At 38.9% G+C, this 26,471-nt stretch overlaps 1 protein-coding gene across 10 annotated transcripts in view; it reads left to right on the top strand.

The window, feature by feature from the left end:
• Positions 1-26,471, top strand: part of PPP2R3A (protein phosphatase 2 regulatory subunit B''alpha) — a 214,616-nt gene that overhangs the window by 110,937 nt on the left and 77,208 nt on the right. For all 10 annotated transcript variants that reach the window (XM_073899719.1, XM_073899723.1, XM_073899703.1 and 7 more), the window contains one exon: positions 24,762-24,836. In XM_073899719.1, the coding sequence (XP_073755820.1) occupies positions 24,762-24,836 (75 nt within the window). The remainder of the gene's footprint in view (positions 1-24,761; positions 24,837-26,471) is intronic.

Raw genomic sequence — 26,471 nt, 5'->3', positions numbered from 1 at the left:
CTATAATTATGAGTTAGTAGACATTTATATTTCATTTATATAGGAGAAATTCTATTTTTCTTTAACAAGATTTGTGGAGTCTTCAAGTAAAAGTTGACAGAATGAATAGATACATTCTCCTCCCATTCTGTCCCAAACTCCTCTAAAGTGAAAGTATAGGAATTTAAAGGGAATAAACACATGAAAATAAATGGAATGGTAGAGAAGAATGGAAAAAAATTAATGTCAAGTGATTTCCAATTTCTTAAAAATAGAAAGTAGAAGCAGGCTAAGGAAACCACAGCCCAGAATGAGGAGCTGTTTATGGGCTACAGTAGAGACATGAGCTACTCTTCTCATTCTCTCAGCAGGATCCCAGAGCAGCTGTAAACTCAGGGTTGGCAGTTCTAATGGGAAGTATTAGAAATGAGGATTCATGGAAGGTTGGTATATAGAACAATGGAACAGTTGACTCCCTACTTGGTTCCCAAAAGTAAAGTGCATCCTAGCATTTACTCACAAGCATAAGCAAAATAACAAACAATAAAGCGTGCTAAGACAAATTCCAATAGAGAAACATCCTAGATATACCTGGCCAGTAGTCCTCAGAACTATCAAGGTCATCAGAAACAAGGAAAGTTTGCAAAATTGTTACAGCCAGAAGGAGCCTAAGGAGATGTGACAGCTAAATGGAATATGATATCCTGGAACAGAAAAAAGATATTAGGCAGAAACTAAGTAAATAAAGTATGGTCTCTCATAAACATATCAATACATAATAATGTATCAATATTGATTTATTAACTATAACAAATGCTAATGTAATGCAGGGTATATGGGAACTCTATACTGTCTTACCAATTTTTCTTTAAAACTGTTCTAAAAAATTAAGTCTTTGTAAACAATAATTACTATATTCAGATGGATTATATAAAATAAGACCAGAATATTATGAAAACAGAAAGCTAATACCAGAAAGAGCTGTTACAATTTTAAAATGTAGGGGAGTCCTGGGTGGCTCAGTTGGTTAAGCATCCTACTCTTGATCTCAGGGTTGTGAGTTTAAGCCCCACATTGGGCTCCACACCCAGCATGGAGCCTACTTAAAAAAATTTTTTTTAAATGTAAGTACCAAAATTTAAAATTTCATCATAAGGCTTGGAAACTAATGTTTAGGATATCTCACAGGAAGGGAAAGAAAGCCAGAGAGAGGGAGAAGGAGGGAAGGAGGAGACATAGAAGACTAATTCAAGAATTTCAACAACTAACTGGATTCTGGAGAAGAAAGAAGAGAGAGAAGGAAATCATCACAGAAATAATACAGAATGGAGAGAATTCAAGGGACTGGGATGATAAGATGGGTACAAAGAGCTAGAACCTGGTAGGATCCCTTAGGATCCCTGTTTCCCTCCTTGGGGACATGCTTGTGTAACCAGCATATAATAAAAAATATAATTTGAGGGGCCTCTGGGTGGCTCAGTTGGTTGAGCGTCTGCCTTCGGCTCAGGTCATGATCCCGGGGTCCTGGGATCGAGCCCCGCATCGGGCTCCCTGCTCAGCAGGGAGTCTGCTTCTCCCTCTCCCCTGCCCCTGCTCATGCTCGCGCTCTCTCTCTCTCTCTCTCTCTCTCTCTCTCTCTCAAATAAATAAGTAAATAAAAACTTAAAAAAAATAGAATTTGACACTCCCACACCAGGCTCTCATGCTCCCTCCAGTCCTGCCCACAGATTTAAAGATAATGATACAAAATACAAGTCTTTTGATTGAAAAAACCAAGTACAATGAGTAAAAGAAAGAAACATACATAAACATATCATCTCAAATTTTTAGAAAAACGCTGATGAAAACAAGATACTAAAAGCGTCCAGAGAGAAAAACCAAGTCCCTTTTTTGTTTTTTTAAAAAAAACAGGTCCCTTTAATAAGAACAAAAATTGGGGTGGTATTAGATTCTCATTAGTAACTCCAGGGAAATGGATTTGAAATCAGATTTCCATTATCCTGCCAAGCTGTCAGTCAGATATGAGATTAGAATAAAGACATTTAAAAACTCAGAAAGTTGGGGCGTCTGGGTGGCTCAGCCATTAAGCGTCTGCCTTCGGCTCAGGTCATGATCCCAGGGTCCTGGGATCGAGTCCCGCATCAGGCTCCCTGCTCAGTGGAGAGCCTGTTTCTCCCTCTCCCACTCCCCCTGCTTGTGTTCCCTCCCTCGCTGTCTCTCTCTGTCAAATAAATAAATAAAACCTTAAAAATAAATAAATAAAAACTCAGAAAGTTTATCTCCCTATTTTCTAGAGAGTTACTTGAACAGATACTGTATCAAATTAAGTAAACCAAGGGGCACCTGAGTGGCACAGTAGGTTAAGTGCCTGACTCTTGGTTTAGGCTCAGGTCATGATCTCAGGGTTGTGCGATCGAGCCCCAAATCAGATTAGACGCTCAGCGCAGAGTCCACTTGGGATTTTCTCTCCCATCTCCCTCTGCCCCTACCCCCCCACACGCATGCACGTGCACCTGCTCTCTCTCTTGCTCTCTCTCTAAAATAAATAAATCTTCAAAAAAAATTAAGTAAACCAAGAAAGAGGAATACATGAGATCCATGGAACAGTGGATTCAATCCAGAGAATCAGTGAAGGGAAGACCTTAGATGGCAATTGAAGAACAGCCAGTCCAGAATAGAAAAGGTGATGGGATTTCTCTGGGAAGAAGTTCTCCATAAAGGGGAATAGGGAGGGTGGAGCTATTCCATGCACTACTATTATATTTGAGAACAAGGAAACTGGGAGGGTATGCTTGTAGCACAGCATTCTATATGAACAAGTTTTAAAAAAGCAATTCAAAACTCCAAGAAAATCAAAAGAAAAAAAAAACTGTATAAGACAGTCATGATCTAAGCTTGAAGCAAACTGAAATATGGCATGATTACAAACAACTGATGGAGAATAAGAAAAGAAAGTCCATTTAACTTCAGTTCTCCTTTGAATGCTCAAGGGACATGATGTTGGACCAATAAGAAAGTAGGAACTTTCTCCAGGAATGGAAGCACTGGCAGGCTCCATTTTTCTTGCCTTCCTGCCTAGCTGGCCCAGTGTGGGTGGATACCAGTTCTGACACTCCATCTTCCTTGGTAGCACCACTCACCCCATTCTGGTGTTCCCTTGCAAACCTGCCCCAGCAGGCCCCCTCCAAAGTGGCTGCCACTATGCTACACCCAGCAGGCATCCTAGGCTAGGACTGGTACCCACCTCCAAAGCAGTTTCCACTACACCACACCTAGTGAGTGGCTTTGGCCTGGACCCATACCCTCCAAAAACTACTCCTACCCAGAGGGTCAGGGGCAGCCCTACCCACAGCAGTTGTGGCCCAGCCACAAAAGGAGGGAACATGCAGCCTACAGTCATCCCTGGAGACCCTGGTTCTGGTGATTAGGGTAGATTTTGCTTCTGGGCCCCACAGGATGCTTTCTACATAAGGCCACTGTTTCATGACCAGATGTAGCCGATTCACCTAAAACATAGAAACAAATAGAGTCAGACAAAATGAGGAGATAGGAATGAAAGAACAAGACAGAAAACAACCTCAGGAAAGAACTAAACCTCAGAAAAAGAACTAAAACAATATACCTAATAGGGAGTTCAAAGTAATGGTCCTAAAAATGCTCACTGAACTATAGAGAAGAATGAATGAACACAGTGAAAACTTCAACAAGAGATAGAAAATGTTAAAAAGAACCAATCAGCTGAAGAACAATAACTGAAATGAAAAATACACTAGAGGGAATCAATAGCAGTTAGAGAATGCAGAAGAATAGATCAGTGATCTACAGAACAGGGTAGTGGAAATCATTCAAGCTGAACAGCAGAATGAAAAATTTTAAAATGAGGATAGTTTAAGGGACCTCTTAGATAACATCAGGCATACCAACATTTGCATTAGGGAGGTCGTAGAAGGAGAAGAAAGAGAAAGTAGCAGAAAACATATTTGAAGAAATAATAACTGAAGGGCACCTGGGTGGCTCAGTCATTAGGCGTCTGCCTTTGGCTCATGATCCCGGGGTCCTGGGATCGAGCCCCACATCAGGCTTCCTGCTCAGCCAGGAGCCTGCTTCTCCATCTCCCACTCCCCCTGCTTGTGTTCCCTCTCTAGCTGTTTCTCTTTCTCTGTCAAATAAATAAATAAAATCTTTAAAAATAATAATGATAATAACTGAAAACTTATTTAACCTGGGGAAGAAAACAGACATCTGGGTCGAGGAACCACAGAGAGCCCCAAAGAGGTCCACACAAGTCACATAATAATTAAAATGTCAAAAATTAGAGGTAAAGAGAATCTTAAAAGCAGCAAGGGAAAAGCTACTAGTTACCTACAAGGGAACACCCATAAGACTATGAGCTGATTTTTCAGCAAAAATTTTGCAGGTCAGAAGGGAGTGGCATGATATATTTAAAGTGCTACAAGGAAAGAAAAAAAAAACACAACCAAGAGTACTTTGCCTAGCAAGGATATTTCAGAATTGAAGGAGAGATCAAGTTTCCTGGACAAGTAAAAGTTAAAGAAATTAATCACCAATAAACCAGCCTTACAAGAATTGTTCAGAGGACCTCTTTAAGTGTGTGTGTGTGGCGGTGGGGGAGGCCATAAGTAGAAGAAAATTATGAAAGAAAAAATATCTCACTGGTAAAAGTGAACATACAGTAAAGGTAGTGGCTCAACCACTTGTAAAGCTAGTATGAAGGTTAAAGGACAAGTAGTAAAATCAACTACATATACAATAATTTGTTAAGGGATACACAAAATAAAAAGTTATAAAATAAAACATCAAATACATTTAAAACATGGGTGGGGGTAGATTAATAATGTAGTGCTTTTAGAATGTGTTAGGACTTAAGTGACCATAAACTTGAAAGTCATCCAATCACAAAGGAAGACAGCAAGACAAGAAGAAAGGAACAAAGAATTAGGAAAAAAAAAAAAAAAAAAACAGAAAACAATTAACAGAATGGCAGTAAGTAGGGATGCCTGGGTGGCTCAGTCGGTTAAGCATCTACTTTCAGTTCGGGTCATGATCCCAGAGTCCTGGGATAGAGCCCCGCATCATGCTCCCTCCTCAGCAGAGAGCCTGCTTCTTCCTCTTCCTCTGCCTGCCACTCCCCCTGCTTGTGCACTCTCTCTCTCTCTCTCTCTCTCTCTCTGTCAAATAAATAAATAAAATCTTTAAAAAAAAAAAAAAAAGAATGGCAGAAGTACATACCTGTCAATATTTACTTTAAATGTAAATGGACTAAATGCTCCAATCAAAAGACATGGGGTAACTGAATGGATAAAAAAGCAAGACCTACTTATATGCTGCCTACAAGAAATTGACTTGTAAGTGAAGGGATAGAAAAAGATATCCCAAGCAAATAGAAACAAAAAGCTGGAGGGAAAAAAAAAAGCTGGAATAGCCATACTTATCATCAGACAAAACAGACTTTAAAACAAAGACTGGGGGGCACCTGGGTGACTCAGTTGGTTAAGCATCTGACTCCTGACTTTAGCCCAGGTCATGATCCCAGGGTCATGAGGTTGAGCCCCATGTCAGGCTCTGCACTGAGTGTCAAATCTGCTTAAGATTCTCTCTCTCTCCCTCTGTCCCCCCTCCCCCACACATACATGCTCTTTCTCTAAAAAAAAAAAAAAGGGCATTACATCATGATAAAGGGATCAATCCAATAGGAATATAACAACTATAAATATCTATGCACCTAACATAGGATAATATATAAATAGATGAAGCAAATATTGACAGACATAGAGGGAAGAATTGACAGTAATATAAAATTAGGGGGTTTTATTATTTTAAGCTTTTATTTAAATTCCCGTTAGGTGAGGCGCCTGGGTGGCTCAGTTGTTAAGTGTCTGCCTTCGGCTGAGGTCATGATCCCAGGGTCCTGGGATCGAGCTGCGCATTGGGTTCCCTGCTCAGCAGGAAGCCTGCTTCTCCCTCTCCCACTCCCCCTGCTTGTGTTCCCTCTCTGGCTATGTCTCTCTCTCTCTCTCAAATAAATAAATAAAATATTTTTTAAAAAATTTAAAAAATAAATTCCCATTAGTTAACATACAGTATAATATGATATTCAGGTGTAAAATATAGTGATTCAACACTTCATACAGTACCCTGTGCTCATCACAGCAAGTGCACTCCTTAATCCCCATCACCTATTTCACCCAACCAGCTCCCCTCTGGTAACCATCAGTTTGTTCTGTACAGTTAAGAGTCTGTTTCCTGGGGCACCTGGGTGGCTCAGTTGGTTAAGTGTCTGCCTTGGCTCAGGTCATGATTCTGGAGTTCCCGGATCAAGTCCCCTGTCGGGCTCCCTGCTTAGTGGGTAGTCTGCTTCTCCCTCTCGCTCTACTTCTCCCCCCACTTGTGCTCTCTCTCTCTCAAATAAATAAAATCTTTTTTTTTAAAGAGTCTGTTTCTTGTTTGCCTCTTTTTTTTTCCTTTGCTCGTTTGTTTTGTTTCTTAAATTCTGCATATGAGTGAAATCATATGGTATTTGTCTTTCTCTGACTCACTTATTTCACTTAGCATAAGGCATAAGACAATCTAGCTCCATCCATGTCATTGCAAATAGAAAGATTTCATTCTTTCTGTGACTGAGTAATATTCCATTGTATATATACACCGCATTTTCTTTATCCATTCATCAGTCGATGGACACTTGGCTGTTTCCATAATTTAGCTATTGTAGGTAATTCTGCTATAAACATTAGGGTGCATGTATCCCTTTGAATTACTGTTTTTGTATCCTTTAGGTAAATACTTAGTAATACAATTGCGGGATGGTAGGGTAGCTCTATTCTTAACTTTTTGAGGAACCTCCATATTATTTTCCAGAGTGCCTGCACCAATTTGCATTCCCATCAACAGAGCAAGAGGGTTCCCCTTTCTCCACATCTTCGCCAATACCTGTTGTTTCTTGTGTTGTTAATTTTATCCATTCTGACAGGTGTGAAGTGATATCTCTCTGTAGTTTGGATTTGTAGTTCCTTGATGATAAGTGATGTTGAGCATCTTTTCATGTGCCTGTTGGCCATCTGTTTGGTCTTCTTTGGAAAAATGTTGTTCATGTCTCCTGCCCATTTTTTAATTGGGTTATTTGTTTTTTTGTGTGTTGAGTTTTATAAGTGCCTTATAGATTTTGGATACTAACCCTTTAGCAGATATGTCATTTGCAAATATCTTCTCCCATTCCATAGGTTGCCTTTTAGATTTGTTTATTGTTTCCCCCACTGTGTAGAAGCTTTTAATCTTTATGAAGACCCAATAGTTCATTTTTGCTTTTGTTTCCCTTGCCTCAGGAGACGTATGTAGTAAGAAGTTGCTACAGCTGATGTCACAAAGGTTACTGCCTGCGTTCTCCTCTAGTATTTTGATGGTTTCCTGTCTCACATTTAGGTCTTTTCATCCATTTTGAATTTATGTATGTGTATGGTGTAAGAAAGTGGTCCAGTTTCATTCTTCTGCATGTTGCTGTCCAGTTTTCCCAACACCATTTGTTGAAGAGACTGTCTTTTTTCCATTGGATATTCTTTCCTGCTTTGTCAAAGATTAATTGACCATACAGTTGTGGGTTCATTTCTGGATTTTCTGTTCTGTTCCACTGATCTATGTGCCTGTTTTTGTGCCAGGACCATACTCTGCTTTGTTAATATGATTTGAAGTCTGAAATTTTGATGCCTCCAGTTTTGCTTTTCTTGTTAGATTGCTTTGGCTACTTGGAGTCTTTTGTGGTTCCATACAAATTTTAGGATTGTTTCTAGCTCTGTGAAAAATGCTAGTGGTATTTTGATACAGATTTCATTAAATGTGTAGATTGCTTTGGGTAGTGTAGACATTTGAACAATATTTGTTCTTGCAATCCATGAGCATGGAGTATCTTTCCATTTCTTTGTGTCCTCTTCAATTTCTTTCATCAATGTTTTATAGTTTTCAGGGTACAGATCTTTCACCTCTTTAGTTAGGTTTATTCCTAGGTATCTTATGGTTTTTGGTGCAGTTATAAATGGGATTGATTTCTTGATTTCTCTGGCAATATATAGAAATGCAACAGATTTCTGTGTGTTGATTTTGTATCCTGCAGCTTTACTGAATTCATGTATCCATTCTAACAATTTTTTGGTGGAGTCTTTTGGGTTTTCCACATAGACTATCATGTCATCTGAAAATAGTGAAAGTTTGACTTCTTCCTTGCCAATTTGGATGCCTTTTATTTCTTTTTGTTGTCTGATTGCTGTGGCTAGGACTTCTAGTACTGTGTTAAATAACAGTGATGAGGGTAGACATCCCTTTCTTATTCCTGACTCTAGAGGAAGAGCTCTCAGTTTTTCCCCATTGAAGATGACACTAGCTGTGGGTTTTTCATATGTGGCCTTTATTATGTTGAGGTATGTTCCCTCTACCCCTACTTCGTTGAGGCTTTTTATCAAGAATGGGTGCTGTACTTTGTCAAATGCTTTTCTGCATTTATTGAGAGGATCATATGGTTCTTGTCCTTTCTTTTATTAATGTGGTCTATCACGTTGATTGATTTGCAAATATTGAATCACCCTTGCAACCCAGGAATAAATGCCACTTGATCGTGGTGAATGATTACTTTTAATGTACTGTGGGATTGGATTTGCTAGTATTTAGTTGAGAATTTTTGCATCCATATTCATCAGGGATATTCTCTTTTTTAGTGGGGTATTTGCCTGGTTTTGGAATTGGGGTAATGCTGACCTTATAGAATGAGTTTGGAAGTTTTCCTTCCATTTCTATTTTTTTAATAGTTTGAGAAGAATAGGTATTATTAACTTTATATGTTCCTAGGAATTTATTTCTGCCAGATTGCCCAATATGTTGGCATACAGTTTTTCATATTATTCTCTTATAATTGTATTTCTGTGGTGTTGGTTGTTATTTCTCCTCTCTCATGGGTGATTTTATTTATTTTGGTCCTTTCTCTTCCTCTTCTTGATAAATCTGGATAGGGGATTATCAACTTTATCATCAACTTTTTCAAAGAACCAGCTCCTGGTTTCACTGATCTATTCTAGTGGGCTTTTTGTTTGTTTGTTTCTATATCATTCATTTCTGCTCTAATCCTTATTTTGCCCTTCTTCTGCTGACTTTAAGTTTCATTTATTGTTGTTTCCCTAGCTCCTTTAGGTGTAAGGTTAGGTTGTGTATTTGAGATTTTTCTTGCTTCTTAAGGTAGGCCTGTATTGCTATATACTTCCCTCTTATTACTCCTTTTGCTGCATCCCAAAGGTTTTGGACCTTCATGTTTTCATTTTCATTTGTTTCATGTATTTTTTTATTTCTTCTTTAATTTCCTGGTTGACCCATTCATTCTTTAGTAAGATGTTCTTTAACCTCCATGTATTTGTGGTCTTTCCAAATTTTTTCTTGTGATTAACTTCAAGCTTCATAGCATTGTGATTGGAAAATATGCATGGTATGATCTCAATCTTTTTGGACTTGTTGACACTTTATTTGTAACCTAGTATGTAATTGTTCTGGAGAATGTCCCATTTGCCCTTGAAAAGAATGTGTATTCTGCTGCTTTAGGATGGAATGTTCTGAATATATCTGTTAAGTCCATCTGGTCCAGTGTGTCATTCAAAGCCATTGTTTCTTTGTTGATTTTCTGCTTAGATGATCTGTCCATTGACATAAGTGGGATGTTAAAGTCTCCTACTATTATTGATTATTATGAATGAGTTCCTTTTATGTTTGTTATTAATTGTCTTATATATTTGGGTGCTCCCATGTTGGGGGCATAAACATTTACATTTGTTAGACCTTCTTGTTCAGTAGACCCCTTTATTATGTGTAGTGCCCTTCTTTATCTCTTGTTACAGTCTTTGGTTTAAAATCTAGTTTGTCTGATATAAATATGGCTACTCCGGCTTTCTTTTGATGTCTGTTTGCATGATAAATGTTTCTCCATCCCCTCACTTTCAATCTGGAGGTGTTTTAGTCTAAAATGAGTCTCTTGTAGGCAGCGTATAGTTGGGGCTTGTTTTTTTATCCATTCTAACACCCTGTGTCTTTTGATTGGAGCATTTAGTCCATTTACATTCAGAGTAATTATTGATAGGTAAGAATTTAGTGCCATTGTATTTCCTGTAAAGTCAGTGTTTCTGGAGGTTTTCTCTGTTCCTTTTTAGTCTTTGTCACTTTTGGCCTTTCTTCCCCACTCAGAGTCCCCTCTAATATTTCTTGCAGAGCTGGTTTAGTGGTCACAAACTCCTTTAGTTTTTGTTTGTCTGGGAAACTCTATCTCTCCATCTATCCGGAATGGTAGCCTTGCTGAATATTCTTGGACTCAGATTTTTCCCATTCAGCACCTTGAGTATATCTTGCCACTCCCTTCTGGCTTGCCAAGTTTCTGTTGAGAAATCTCCAGTGAACTTATGGGTTTTCCCTGGTAAGTTAAGGACTTATTTTGTGTTACTGCTTGTAAGATTTTCTTTTAAGTGGGCTCCACATGGGGCTTGAACTCACGACCCTGAGATCAAGACCAGAGCTAAGATCAACAGTCAGATGCCAGTTATATCTCTTGCTCCTGAAAATAATGGCCTTATGAAGAAGAGGTCATGTAGTGCCCAGAGCCTGGTGCTTCAGGGAGTGTCTCCAGTATGTGCTGCGTGTGCTCTGCTGTTGTGTTCTGGCTGCTCTGTCCTTCAGGCCAGTCGCCTGCAGAGGCTCTCCTTGCCTGCTCTGGGCAGTGTTTGGTCCTGGGCCTGAATGTGGTGAGTTTTAACTAGGTGTGCTCTGGTCTGCTTTTGCAATGAGACCTGACACCAATTCCACCAGAACTGAGGCTCTGTAGAACTCTCTGGTCAGGAGATATGGTTTGGGCGGGGGTTTGTACTGGTCTCCTAGGGGAGGGGCTTGCTGTGCTGGACTGAGGCAAGTTGACCGAGGGGCAAGTCCCACCAGAGCAAAGGGGAGTGGGGCTTGGTGTAAGCAAGTTAGGCAGCCAGTAGTAGCACTTTCCTGCTTCCCACAGGTGCCTCTGTGTTATGCTGAGGGGCAGGGGAGAAAAATGGTGCCAGCCAGCTCCTTCGTTCCTGAAGAGGTGTCTCCATGAATGCTACCTCTCAAGTACATGCTCCGAGAAGAGTGAATAATCTCCCCAATGTGTGGCCCAGGTGTTCTTCAGATCACTGTTTCCATGCTGTGTACCCTCAGGTTGTTTGTCTGCTTTCTCTCCAGGAGCAGTACATTTTCTATTGGCCTCTATCCTAGCCAAGCCCTCTGGCCTTTAAAACTCCAGGGTTTGAGTCCCACTCTTGTAAGAACTCACAGAATTTAGCCCCTCTTCGTCTTCCAAGCCAATGGCTTTGAGGAAACATTCTCCTTGTGCATTCTCCAGTGTGCTCCTCTCTCTCTCACCCTTCTCTGCAACCACGGCTCCCTCCCCTCTGCAGTACCTGCGATCTGCTTCTCCCTGAAACCATGTCTCTGCACTTCCTACCATCTTCGATGTGGCCTCCTCTCTCCCTTTAGTTGTGGAGTTCTGCCAATCTTCAGGTCACTTTCTGGGGTATTTAGGATGATTTAGTAGTTATCTAGTTGTGTTCGTGGGATGAGACAAGCCTAGGATTCTCCTACTCCACTGCCATCTTCTTTTCTTGCTCTAATTTCTCTTAAAAATAGTAGGGCATTTTAACACCCCACTTATATCAATGGATAGATCATCCAGACAGAAAATCAATAAGCAAGCAGTGATCTTAAGCAACACATTAGACCAGATGGACTTAACAGATAAACACAGAACATTCCATCAAAAAACAGAATACACATTCTATTCAAGTGCACATGGAACATTCTTCAGGATAGATCACATTAGGCCACAAAACGAGTCTCAGTAAATTTAGGAAAATTGAAATCATATCAAGCATTTTTTCCAACCACAATGGTATGAAACTAGAAATCAATTACAAGAAAAAGTTATAAGACCCATCTATATGCAGCCCACAAGAGACTCACTTCAGATCCAAAGACACATACAGACTTAAAAAACACAAACACATGCAGGCTAAGCACCTTGCTACTAAATAATGAGTCAGTGAGGAAATCAAAGAGGAAATTTAAAAATACCTTGAGACAAATGAAAATGGAAACACAACGTCAGAAATCTGTTGCACAGGGCAAAAGCAGTTCTAAGATGGAAGTTTATGATACAGGCCTGTCCTAAGAAACGAAAAATTTCAAATGAACATTATAACCTTACACCTAAAGAAACTAGAAAAAGAACAAAAAACAAAGTTAGTAGAAGGAAGGAAATAATAAAGATAAGAGTGGAAATAAATGAAATAGAGATCAAAAAAATAAAAGAAAACCAATGAAAATAAGTTTTGCTACATGCAAAAGAATGAAGTTAGACTATCTTGTACCATATACAAAAATAAACCCCAAATGGATTAAAAACCTAAATGTAAGTCATGAGAGTATAAAACTCCTAAAAGAAAACATAAGCAGTAAATTCTTGGACATAAATCTTAGCAGTATTATTTTGGATCTGTCTCCTCAAGCAAGGGCAACAAATGCAAAAATAGTTGGGACTATATCAAAGTAAAAAGCTTTACACTGTGAAGGAAACCATCAAAGGAAACCATTCAACAAAATGAAAAGGCGACCTACTGAATGGGAGAAGATATTTGCAAATGATATGTCCAATAGAAGGTTAATATTCAAAATATATAAAGAACTCCTACAACTCAACACCCATTTAAAAAAAGGGGGGGGTGGGCATTTGAGTGGCTCAGTCGGTTAAGCAGCTGCCTTTGGCTCAGGTCATGATCTCAGGGTCCTGGGATTGAGTCCTGCATCGGGTTCCCTGCTCCGCGGGGAGCCTGCTTCTCCCTCTTCCTCTGCCGCTCCCCCTGCCTGTGCTCTCTCACTCTCTCTATCAAATAAATTAATTAATAAAAAAATGGGGGCTGCCTGGGTGGCTCAGTTGGTTAAGCATCTGCCTTTGGCTCAGGTCATGATCCCAGAGTCCTGGGATTGAGCCCCACATCAGGCTCCCTGCTCAGTGGGGAGTCTGCTTCTCCCTCTGCCCCTCACCCCATTCATGTTCTCTCTCTCTCTCGTGCCTGCTCTCTCTCTCAAATAAATAAATAAAATCTTTTTTTAAAAAATGGACAGAGGACCTGAAAAGACACTTTTCCAAAAAAGACATACAGATGGCCAACAGACACATGAAAAGATGCTCAACATCATTCATTAGGAAAATGCAAATCAAAACCATAATGAGATACCACCTCACACCTGCCAGAATGGCTAGTATCAAAAAGATAAGAAATAACAAGTGTTGACAAGGATATGGAGAAAACAGAACCCTGGGCACTATTGGTGGTAAATTAGTAAATGTAAATTGGTGCTGCCATCATGGAAAACAATATGGAGTTTCCTTAAAAAATTAAAAATAGAAATACCATACGATCCAGCAATTCCACTTCTGGGTATTTTTCCAAAGAAGATGAAAATTCTAATTCAAAAAGATATATGCATTCCTATGTTCACTGCAGCATTATTTACAATAGCCAACATATGGAAGCAACCTAGTGTCCATGAATAGATGAGTGAGTAAACAAGATGTAGTATATATGAACAATTGAATATTACTCAGCCATAAAAAGGAATGGAATCTTGCCATTTACAACAACACAGATGGACCTGGAGAGTGAAATGTCAGACAAAGAAAATGATTTCACTTATATGTGGTCTCTAAAAAACAAAACAAACATACTCATAATGAACAAACTGGTGGTTGCCAGAGGGCAGGTGGTTGGAGAGATTGGCAAAATAGGTGAACAGGATTAAGATGTATAAACTTCCAGTTACAAAATAAGTTAAGTCCCAGTGATGTAAAGTACAGCATAGGGAATATAGTCAATAATGTTTTAATAACTTTGTATGGTGGCAGATGATAACTAGACTTACTGTGGTCATTTGTAATGTATATAAATGTTGAATCACTGCTGCACACCTGAAACTAATATAATAGTGTATGTCAGCTATACTTCAGTTAAAAAAAAAAATCAGGCAAGAAATACAAAACAGTGGTTTTCAAGATGCTGGATATCTGGCAACAAAAGATAGTGATTGCTGAGAGACAGAAAGCAAACAAGGTCAGCCTTATGATTGTCTCAGGTTACTGCCTTGGGAGAGTTCCCAAGCCACAGTGTGGGAATGGGGACTCCAGGCAGAGTCCATCAGACTCCCTGATTTTAGGAGGCAGAGGTGAAGAGCTAGATGACCAGGGTGGCTAGAATACTTGGGACAGAGTACCAGCGAGAAAGCTCCAGACATCTTTAGAACTCCTCAACGAGTATTCAGCAGAATACTGATCAACAGATGTATGTGGGGAAAGTAACCAAAGCTAAAGAAAGTACTATCCATGATTAGAGGGAGCAGTACAGTACCTGTCAGTCACACAGGCCCAGGGATAGTATTTGTCCCTACCAGCCAGACTGGAAAACTTCATAGTGCACAGGACTTTGGGTGGAGTACTCTTGGGAGTCTTGCTTCAGTAATGGAGAATAATTAACCCTAAATTAAGCATTGCTAGGTCCTGCCTAACCAATTTAGAAAGCAAGACCTACAAGGATAAAAGGGTTTTCAAGTGACTTAACAGCATTCCAGAACAAAGTTTGAGAATATTTATAAGAACATAAAAATATCCAGCATTCAACCAGGTGAAATTTGTAATAGTTGATGTCATCAGGCATGCAAAGAAGCAGAAAAATACAACAGATAATACGGAAAAAAAAGATCAGTTGAAACTGACCCAGATGTTAGAATTAGACGAGTACATTAAAACAGCTTTCATAGCTGAATTCCATCTACCCAAAAAGTTAAGACATGGAAGACATATATTTTAAAAAACCCAAGTTGAACTTGTAGAGCTGAAAACTAAGGTGTCTGGGGTGCAAAATACACCAGATTGGATTAACAGCAGATTAAACATTGCAAGTGAAATGACTAGTGAATTTGAAGACAGAATAGAAACTATCCAAAATGAGAAATGGAGGGCGCCTGGGTGGCTCAGATGGTTAGGCGTCTGCCTTCGGCTCAGGTCATGATCCCAGGGTCCTGGGATCAAGTCCTGCATCAGACTCCCTGCTCCGTGGGAGCCTGCTTCTCCCCCTGCCTCTCTCTCTCTCTCTCTCTCTCTCTCTCTATCTCTCTCTGTCTCTCATGAATAAATAAAATCTTTAAAAAAAAATGAGAAATGGAGACACAAAGAAAGGAAGAAAAATATAAAGAGCATCCATGGGCTTTGGGACATAACTTCAAGCAAACTAATGGGAGAGGTGGGGGGATTTAAAATAAAGAATTTGTCACCTCTTTGTCCCAAGTTCCTAGGACGGAGCTGTTAAACCCTTAGAATTTCCCAAATGATAAGAACATCTTTGTTTTTCACAGCAGGCTCCTGGGACCATGCCTGAGTTTTTATTAACGAGGTGACTCGGGCGCCTGGGTGGCTCAGTTGGTTAAGCGACTGCCTTCGGCTCAGGTCATGATCCTGGGGTCCCGGGATCAAGTCCCGCATCGGGCTCCCTGCTCAGCGGGGAGTCTGCTTCTCCCTCTGACCCTCTTCCCTCTCGTGCTCTCTCTCATTCTCTCTCTCTCTCTCAAATAAATAAATAAAATCTTTAAAAAAAAAAAAAAAGAAAGAAACCAAACATATATTAACGAGGTGACTCATTAATGGTGGGTCCCTGGATAGTTTCAGAGTGGGGACTTATTGTGCCAAAAAGGCCAACCACGTGATTAGAGGTTAGGTTTTTCAGCCAGGTGTTACCAACTGACCTCCAAGGAGGAGATGGAGCCTGGAAATTGAATTCAGTCATATGGATAGTGATTTAATCAAGCATGCCTACCTAATGAAACCCAATAAAATCTCTGGACACTGAAGCACAATGAGGAGCTGGGAGGGTGCCGTGCCCTAAGAATAGAAGCTTTGTGTCTCAGACCTTCCCACTTTTTCCTCTGCATCTCTTGTTTGGCTGGTCCTGACTTGTAGCCTTTATAATAGAATAGTAATCATAATGTAGCACTTGCCTCATTTCTGTGGGTCTCTCAGGCAAATTGTTAAACCTAAGGGGATGGTGGAAACCCCCAAATTTATAGTCAGTTGGTCAAAAATGTGGATGGCCTAGGAACCCCAGAGTTAATGGCTGGTGTCTGGAGTGAGAGAAGTCTTGTGAAGGACTGTGCCCCTAACCTGTGAAATCAGTACCAATTCTGGATAGTTAGTGCTGGAATTGCATTGCAGGGGGACAGAAAAATTATTTGATGAGATAATAGCCCCGGATTTTCTATATTTGATAAAAACCATAAGCTCAAACCCAAGATAATCAATAAGCTCAAAGACAAGAAACACAAAAAAATACTATACCAAGTCACCTCCATAATAAATTTGTTCAAAACCAGTAATAAAGAGAAAATTTGAATAGCAGCCAGAGAAAATAGTCACATTTCATAAAGTGGAACAAAGATGAAGATAACAGTAGATTTCATGTTGGAAATAGTCCAAGTCAGAAACATTGGAGCAACATCTTTAAAGTACTCAAAGAAAATAGGCTATCAACTTAGAGCATCGTACCCAGTGAAAATATCTTTCAAAAATGAAGGTGAATTAAAGATTTTTTTGGACATAGAAAAGCTGAAAGAATATCACCAGCAGAAATGCAGTACAAGAAATGTGTTTGGGTTGGGGGAAAAGTTGTTCAGTCAAGGAAGAAAATAATGCCAGATAGAAATACAAATTTACATAAAGGAAAGAAAAGCTCCAGAAATGGTAACTAAATGGATAAATGTATATAATTTTTTATTATTCGGATCTCTTCAGAAGATAACTGTTTAAACAAAACTATCAACAGTGTTTTGTGATGATTATAACATATGCCTAAGTACAATTTGACAACAATAGCATAAAGGCCAGGAGAAGAAAAATGGAAGTATACTATTGTATGGTTCACATATTATCCATGAAGTCGTCTAATACTACTTGGAACTAGGTTGTAGTAAGTTAAAGATATGTGCTGTACTCTCTGACACAACCACTGAAATAACAGTTATAGCTAAAAGGCCAAAAACAGTTTAAATAAAATAGAAGTTATAAAGAATACTCAGTAAACTCAAAAGGAGGCAGGAAAGGAAGAAAAAAGGGGAACAAAGAATGGATGGGACAAACAAGATGATAGACCTAAACCTAACCATATCAATACCAGTAACACATTAAATATAAGTGATGTGAATACTCTCAAAAGGCAAAGATTAGACAAAAAAGCAAGACCCAAATATATGTTGCCTGAAAGAAATGTACTTTAATTATAAAGACACAAATAAATTAAAAGTAAAAGAAGAAAAAAGATACAGCATGCTAACACTAATCAAAAGAAAGCTCTTACAAATAAATGGAAAGACATATTGTGTTCATGGATTGAAAGACTTAACATTGTTAAATGCCCAGTCAACCCAGAACAGTCTATATAGATCAGTTCAAGTTCTGTCAAAATCCATATGGTCCCCTTCTCCCATCCCCTGGCAACCCCATTCTGTTCTCTGCTTCTGTGAGTCTATTTGGGTTACCTCATATAAGTTGAATCATGAAGATGTTGTTCAATGGATATAGTTTTAGTTACGTAAGACAAATAAGTTCTAGATATCTGTTGTACAACATAGTGCATATAGTTAACAGTGCTATATTGTGCAACTTAAAATTTGTTAAGAGGGTAGATCTCATGTTAAGTATTTTTACCAAAACAAACAAACAGATCAAAGAAAAAAAAAAGGCACAAGGAAACTTGGAGGTGCTGAGTATGTTATTACCTTAATCGTGGTGATGGTTTCCTGGGTATACACATATGTCCAAATTCATCAATCTGTATATATTAAATACGTACAATTTTTTGTATATTGCTTATTCCCCAGTAAAGTTTAAAATACCAATGGCGTTTTTTGCAGAAATATAAAAAACAATTATAAAATTCATATGGAATTTCAAAGGGCCTAGAATAGCCAAAACAGTCCTGAGAAAGGAGAACAAAGCTGGAAGCTTCACACATCATAACTTCCAAGTAAATTACAAAGCTACAGATTCTTGCATATATACACCAGTGATTTGCAGCATAAGTGCCAAGATTACACAGTAGGGAAAGGATGGTCTCGTCAACAAATGGTGTTGGGAAAATTGGATATTTTGTACACACCATATACAAAAATGAACTCAAAAGGGATTAAAGACCTAATCCGAAGACCTGAAACTATAAAACTCCTAGAAGAAAACAGAGGGGGAAATCATCATGGCCTTTGGATTGGGCAATGGATACGACCAAAAAAGCAGAGGCAGCAAAATCAAAACTAGACAAAAGGGACTACATCAAACTTTAAAACTTCTGGACAGCAAAGGAAAGAGCGTAGTAAAAGGCAGTCTATAGAATGGAAAAAAATACTTGCAAACACACCTGATAAGGTGTCAATATCTAGAATATATAAAGAACTACAACTCAATAAGAACAGCAATAAAAATAACCAGATTTTTAAATGGTCAGGGACTTGAATAGACATTTCTCCAAAGATGAAATGTCTAACAAGCATATGAGGAGATGTTCAACATCAGTAAAAATAAATAAATAAGCAGGGGAATGCAAATCAAGTCACAGTGAAATACCACCTCACACCTGTTAGAATGGATACTGTTTAAAAAAAAGAAGTGTTGGTGAGGATGTGGAGAAATTGGAACGTTTACACACTGATGGCTGGAATGTAAAAGGGTATAACTTCTATGGAAAATGGTATGGAAGTTCCTCAAAAAATTTAAAATAGAGCTACCATATGACCCAGCAATACTACTGTGGGGTATATATCCAGAAGAATGGAAAACAATCTCAAAGAGATATTTGTATTCCCATGTTCATTGAGCATTATTCACAATAGCCAAGAAGTAAAAGCAACCTAAATGTCCATCAGTAGATGGACAGATAAAGAAAATGTGGTATATACATATAATGGAATATTATTCTGCCTTTAAAACAAAAGGAAACTCTGTTACATGCAACAACATGGATAAACTTTGAGGACATTATGCTAAGTGAAATAAGCCAGTCACAAAAAGACAGATACTGTACTATTCCACTTATATGAAGTATCTAAAGTAGTCAAACTCCTAGGAAGAAGAGAGGCAGTTGCCAGAGCCTGGGGGGAGGTTGTGTGGGGAGTTGTTGTTTGGTGGGAAGGGAGTTTCGATCATTCGGGATTGGGGTGGGAGGGGTCTGTTGTACAACAGTGTGCAAGTTGTTGACAGTATTTTACTGTACACTCAGAAATTGTTGGGTGAATTTTATGTTATATGGGGTTTTTTGCTGCAAAAAAAAAAGAAAGCTGGGTGGCTATATTAATATCAGACAAAGTAGTTTTTAAAGCACATAATATTGCTAGGTAAAGATAAAGGGGTCAGTTCATCAAGAATATAACAATTCATGAAGAATGTAACAAAAATGATAAAGGGATCAATTCATCAAGAATATAACAATTCATAAAGAATATAACAACATGGGGCGCCTGGGTGGCTCAGTCGGTTATGTGACTGCCTTCGGCTCAGGTCATGATCCTGGAGTCCCGGGATCAAGTCCCGCGTCAGGCTCCCTGCTCGGCAGGAGGCCTGCTTCTCCCTCTCCAACTCCCCCTGCTTCTGTTCTCTCTCTCGCTGTCTCTCTGTCAAATAAAGTCTTAAAAAAAAAAAAGAATATAATAACATGACAATTTTTTTTAAAGATTTTATTTGAGAGAGAGAGAATGAGAGATAGAAAGCACGAGAGGGAAGAGGGTCAGAGGGAGAAGCAGACTCCCTGCTGAGCAGGGAGCCCGATGCCGGACACGATCCTGGGACTCCAGGATCATGACCTGAGCCGAAAGCAGATGCTTAACCGACTGAGCCACCCAGGCACCCATAACATGACAATTCTAAATGTTTGTGCACCTTGTAACAGACTTTCAAAATGTATGAAGCAAAATCTGATAGAACTTCAAGGATACATTCAAGTCATAATTGTAGATTTCCATGTGCTGTTCTCAATAATGAACAAGTTGAGAAAAGATCAGTAAGGATGTAGAACACTTGAACAACACTATCAACCAACTTGACCGAATTGACATTTATATTACACTTTATCAAACAACAGTAGAATACACATTCCTTTAACATGTACACAGAATATTTACCAAGATAGACCATATTCTGGGCCATAGAAAATCTCAATAAAAATTTAAAAGTTAGCTCTTAAAGTATTTCTTTGACTTGAATGGAATTAAAGCAGAAATAATAAAAGATCTCTGAAAATTTTTCAAGTATTTGATAACTAAATAACACTTTTAAATAACCCATGAGTCAGAGAAAAAGTCAAAAGGAAAATTAAGAAATATCTTGAACTGAATGAAAGTGAAAACACAGCATGTCAAAATTCATGAGATGCTGCTAAAGCTGTATTTAATAAGTGAGCTTAGCAAGTTTACAGATAACATGATTAGTCTACAAAATCAATTTTCTTCTATATACTAGCAACAAACAATTCAAAATTGAAATTTGAAAAATACCATTTATAATACCACCCCCGAATATTAAATACTTAGGGATGAATCTGATAAAAGATGTGCAAGACCTGCACACAAAGTACAGCAAAACATTGCTGAGAGAACTTAAAATAAGATTTATATAAATGGAGAGAGAGGTCTTCTTTATGGGTAGGAGAACTCAATATTGTTAAGATGTCAGTTCTACATTAGCTTTGACTCTTAGAACCATAATAATGTGCAAATACTCTCCCTCCAAGAAATAAGTAATGAATTAAAATCAACCTGGACCTGTGGGAAAGAAACTCAGAATAAAATAATCAACAGTAACAAATGAACTGAACTGTATTCTAACTGCATTAAGGAGAATAAAGGAACAACAGGAGAGAGCTAACCTGAGTAACCTTGGAAAGTACTATTTTAACTGGATACTGTAAGACCAGAGACAAAAAGAACTATACACTAATACTATACTCTGTTTAGTAAATTTGTTTCTCAATGGGATATAGGTTGGTGATTCTGTTAAAGTTACAAAGGAAAGGGAGAAGTTTAGACTGAACCTTGTGTATAGTATTAGAATCCATTCTCTACATGATTACATAGTTTTTAGTATGTACAGATATAGAAATAGAAATAAAAATGTGTATGCTTGGATTAGTATAAAGGAGTTCCCCCCACCTGTGTATGCAGTTTCAGTTATTCATGGTCAACTGCAGTCTAGAAGCAGATGATCCTCCTTCTGACATAACATTAGAAGATCAATAGTAACCTAAGGCTACCTCACAATGCCTACTCCATTCACCTCACTTCATCTCATCATGTAGACATTTCTCATCTCATATCATCACAAGAAGTAAAAGGGTGAGTACAGTACAACAACATATTTTGAGAGAGAAATCACATTCATATAACTTTTATTATAGTATATTGTAATTACTCTATTTTAATATTGTTATTAATCTCTTACTGTGCCTAATTTATAAATTAAACTTTATCATATGTTTAGGAAAAAACATTGTATATATATATAGGGTTCAGAACTATTTGCAATTTCAGGCGTCCACTAGGAGTCTTGGAACATATCCCCTGCAGATAAGGGGGACTGCTGTACCTACAAGTATTCCTAGTTCTTCCTGCCAAGAGGGTCCAGGAGCAATGACACCCTAATGGTAATAAGCACACCTAGCATCCAGATTTCTAAGTGTTTTTTAAATACCATTTCCAATAAAGGAACCAGGGCTATTTGTGGGGGCGGGGGAGGTAGATTCCAGGGCTGGAACGATGAAAATATAAGATGGTACCATCTTGTGATACCAGAAAATACAAAAGTGCTCACAAAAGGATAGGGCATGTCAAGAGGACACAGAGGCCAACCTGATAGAGTTCCAATGGCCAGAGCAAGATCAATTTGAGCAACAAAATAAATAATGATAGTGTTGGATTATAACCCTTAGAATAAAATAAATACCCATGAGTCTGTACTGATACGAATTGAACATATAAATATGTGAGAGAGGAGGAACAGCTCTTCCTAACAGAAGAATTCCAGTTATTAAATGTAGAAAGAATGAGAGAAATACAAAATCACTATTAGATAAGCACCACAGTATAAATATCACAGTCAGGTTCCACAAATGACTGCTGAAATCAGGGGCGCCTGGGTGGCTCAGTCAGTTAAGTGTCTCCCTTCGTTCAGGTCATGATCTCAGGGTCCTGGGATCGAGCCCAGCATCAGGCTCCCTGCTAAGTGGGGCATCTGCTTCGCCCTCTTTCTCTGCCCTTCCCCCCTGCTTGTGATACCTCTCTCACTCTCAAATAAATAAAATCTTTATTTTAAAAAATGCTGAAATCTGTGGGCAAAAATTTGCAGAGTTTCAAAGTATATCCCCCCTCCACAATATTTATTAATTATTAAGGGAGAATAATAACTATATGGTGGTGAACCCAGAAGTCACCATTTCAGCCAAGCGTGATCAAAGTTAACTCTACAAGATAAAAGACATACTGATATCACATACTCTTATATGACTGTAAAGCACACAATACCACTTATGTGGTATACCTGCCAAAAATGTATAATCTTAATCTAATCATGAGAAAACATCAGACAAAACCATGTTGAGAGACAGTCTATAGAATAACTGACTAGAACTCATTAAGAGTGTCAAAATCATGAGGTGTGCCTAGGTGCTCAGTTGGTTAAGTTATCTGACTCTTGATTTCGGCTCAGGTCATGATGTCAAGGCCATGAGATCAAGCCTCGCATCAGGCTCCATGCTGAGCATGAAGCCTGCTTGGGATTCTCTCTCTCCCTCTCCCCACTGATGCTCTCTCTCAAAAAAAAAAAAAAAAAAAGCCGTATTTCATAATTATGAAATACAAGACTAAGTAACTATTGAAGATTGGGAGAGACCAGTGAGGCACAAGAACTAAATGCATCAACAAAAGGCAACCTGTGGAATGGGAGAAGATATTTGCAAATGACTTATCAGATAAAGGGCTAGTATCCAAAATCTATAAAAAACTTACCAAATACAACACCCAAGAAACAGAAAATCCAGTCAAGAAAGGGGCAGAAGACGTAAACAGACATTTCTCCAAAGAAGACATACAAATGGCCAACAGACACATGGAAAAATGCTCAACATCACTCCTCATCAGAGAAATACAAATCAAAACCACAATGAGATACCACCTCATACTGATCAAAATGGCGAAAACTAACAACTCAGGAAGCAACCGATGTTGGTGAGGATGTGGAGAAAGGGCAACCCTCTTACACTGTTGGTGGGAATGCAAGCTGGTGCAACCACTGTGGAAAAAGTATGGAGGTTCCTCAAAAAGTTAAAAATAGAGCTACCCTACGACCCAGCAATTGCACTACTAGGTATTTACCCAAAGGATACAAAAATACCGATTCAAAGGGGTACATGCACCCCGATGTTTATAGCAGCAACGTCCACAGTAGCCAAAATATGGAAAGAGCTCAGATGTCCATTGACAGATAAGGAAGAAGTGGTACACACACACACATACACACACACACACACACACACACACACACACACAGTGGAATGCTACTCAGCCATTAAAAAGAATGAAATCTTACCATTTGTAATGACATGGATGGAATTAGAGGGTATTATGCTAAGTGAAATACGTCAGTCAGAGACAAATACTATATGATTTCATTCACATGTGGAATTTAAGAAACAAAACAGATGGGGCACCTGGGTGGCTCAGATGGTTAAACGTCTGCATTCGACTCAGGTCATGATCCCAGGGTCCTGGGATCAAGCCCTGCATCGGCCTCCCTGCATGGCGGAGAGCCTGCTTCTCCCTCTCCTTCTACTGCTCCCCCTGCTTGTGCTCTCTCGCTGTCTCTGTCAAATAAATAAATAAAATCTTTAAAAAAAAAAAAAAAAGGGAAAACAAAACAGATGAACATAGGGGAAGGGAAGATAAGATAAAAACAGGGAGGCAAACTGTAAGAGACTCTTAACTATAGGAAACAAACAGGGTTGCTCAAGGGGAGGCGGATAGGAGGATGGGGTAATTGGGTGATGGGCATTAAGGAGGACACTTGATGGGCATTAAGGAGGACACTTGATGTAATGAGCACTGGGTGTTATATGCAACTGATGAATCACTAAATTCTACCCCTGAAACTAATAATACACTATATGTTAACTAAATTGAATTTAAAGCATTTTTTAAAATATTTTATTTATTCATTTGATACACAGAGATACAGAGAGAGAGAGCATGAGCAGGGGGAGAGGCAGAGGGAGAGGGAGAAGCAGGCTCCCTGCTGAGCCAGGAGCCCAATGTGGCATGATCCCAGGACCCTGGGATCATGACCTGAGCCGAATGCAGGTGCTTAACCGACTGAACCACCCAGGCGCCTGCTAAATTAAAATTTTAATTAATGCTTTATTAAAGTATACTAGCATATCAAAAAGCACACATAAGTATGCTTGTAATAAAATTTGAATGTAATAAAGTGTTAAATTTTAAGTGCATTGTTCAGTATTCTAAAAATTGCAGGTTTGCTCAACTAGCTACTTATTCTACAGGAAGGAAAAACTCTGTTGGCGTGTTAGTTTTTTTATTTTGCTCTTTGGTATGTTTGTTAATTTAGTTTTGGTTTTAATCTTCTTCAGGATGTGGTGGATACACACCCTGGCCTCACGTTCCTGAAAGATGCTCCAGAATTCCACTCCCGCTATATCACCACGGTAGGCTGAGTCTTCTTTTTCCTTAATATAGATCTATAAGTCTCCTTTGTCCAGGCTTTCAGATCTTTATGCAAAAGATAACCTGGGCTATGATGATTATTTTAAGTGGGAGGAAGGTAAAATAAAATTGAATTAGTTATTGATATCTACTTTCCTTCTTATAAGTACCAGTGTATACAGAATTAGAGTAATACTTTCATTCTGTTTGGTCTTAGGAGGTACACTTTTTGCTTTGTTTTTAATATTGATACCCAGTTGATACTGAGCATTTACAAATAATACTGAAAAGAATTTTCAAAAGCCTTTTCCAGAAAAAGATGTGTCTCAAATTTAGAACTGGAAATGATAATGAGAAATAGCTTACATATAATCAGAAAACAAATCACATAAGAATTTAACGTAGCATAATCACAATCTCCCATTTTGTGAGGTGCTTCCATTCCCTGTTTCTCATGCATGGCCTCATTTGACGAGTCGCAGGTAAGGCATGAATGATGAGTCAGAGCACACCAACCTGCAGTGCACATTGCAGCCATGTCCAGCATTCTTTGCCCTAACTCCCACATTATCTTTGGAGAAATTCCAAAGATGAGCCCCCTAGGACAAACCCCTCCATCACAGCCACAGTCAAGTGAGTTAGCCCTTGCGTCTGGTGCACAATCCCCCAGTAAGATTACAGGGCAGTCACCTCTGAGGAAAACGCTCTCATTCTTAGGGTACTTTTTGTTGGCCATGAATTTATTAGGTTCTGTCAAGTTACAGAATACTCCCATTCTTTTTCTCCTTTCAGAACTTCATTCTTGGCTTTTACATTGGCTCTCTTCTGTTGTAAAACCTTGTAAGTCTTTCTTTGAGCCAGAAGGTGTCACTGTCTTCTAAGACTATCTCAGAAGTGATTTTTGCCTGTTAACCACACCACTGTACTCAATTACCGCCACCACAGTCACCCTGGTGCAGTCACTGTGGTTTCTCACTTGGATTACTTCGAACTGGTCTCCCCGCTTACACCTTCATTGCCTACAGTGTAGTCTCCACAAAGCAGAGTAATCCTTTGAAAATGTAAGTCAGATCATGTCACTCCTCTGTTCAAACCCTCCAGTGGTTTCCGTCTCACTCAGAGGAAAAGCCAAAGTCCTTGCTAAGACTCCCCACAATCCCCCGCAACACACACACGCCCCCTTACAACCTCTGTGCTCTCTTCTCTCCCATTACCCTGCTCCTCACTTACTGTGCTTTATCACGACTGCATTCTCACTGTTCCTGGAACACACCACCTCCACTTCTGCCTCAGGTGCTTTTCACTTCTTCTTTCCTCTGCCTGAAATGCTCTTTCTACAGATTTCCACATGACTTCCTCCTTTATTTACTTCATCCAACTCAGATATTCCTTATTAGTAAGGCCTTCCCTGAACACCCTTTGCCTTCTTCACCCTTCTCCTCCCTCTTGTACCCTCTATTCATTTGTTCTGCTTTATTTTTCTTCTCAGCTCTTACATCATCTAATATTTTAAATTTTAACTTCTCCTTCTCTATGATAGAAACTCCACTGGAGCAGTGGAGTTTGTCTATATTTTTCACTACAGTATCTCCAATACCTGGAATAGTGCCTAGCACATATTGGATATACTGTATTTA

This window comes from Callorhinus ursinus, unplaced genomic scaffold (genome assembly GCF_003265705.2).
Source record: "Callorhinus ursinus isolate GAN/ISIS: 27379988/994484 unplaced genomic scaffold, GSC_fseal_2.0 scaffold1, whole genome shotgun sequence".
NCBI classification, from domain to species: domain Eukaryota; kingdom Metazoa; phylum Chordata; class Mammalia; order Carnivora; family Otariidae; genus Callorhinus; species Callorhinus ursinus.
The sequence above is the reverse complement of the archived record's forward strand: the minus strand, read 5'-3'. Positions and strand labels throughout refer to the sequence as shown.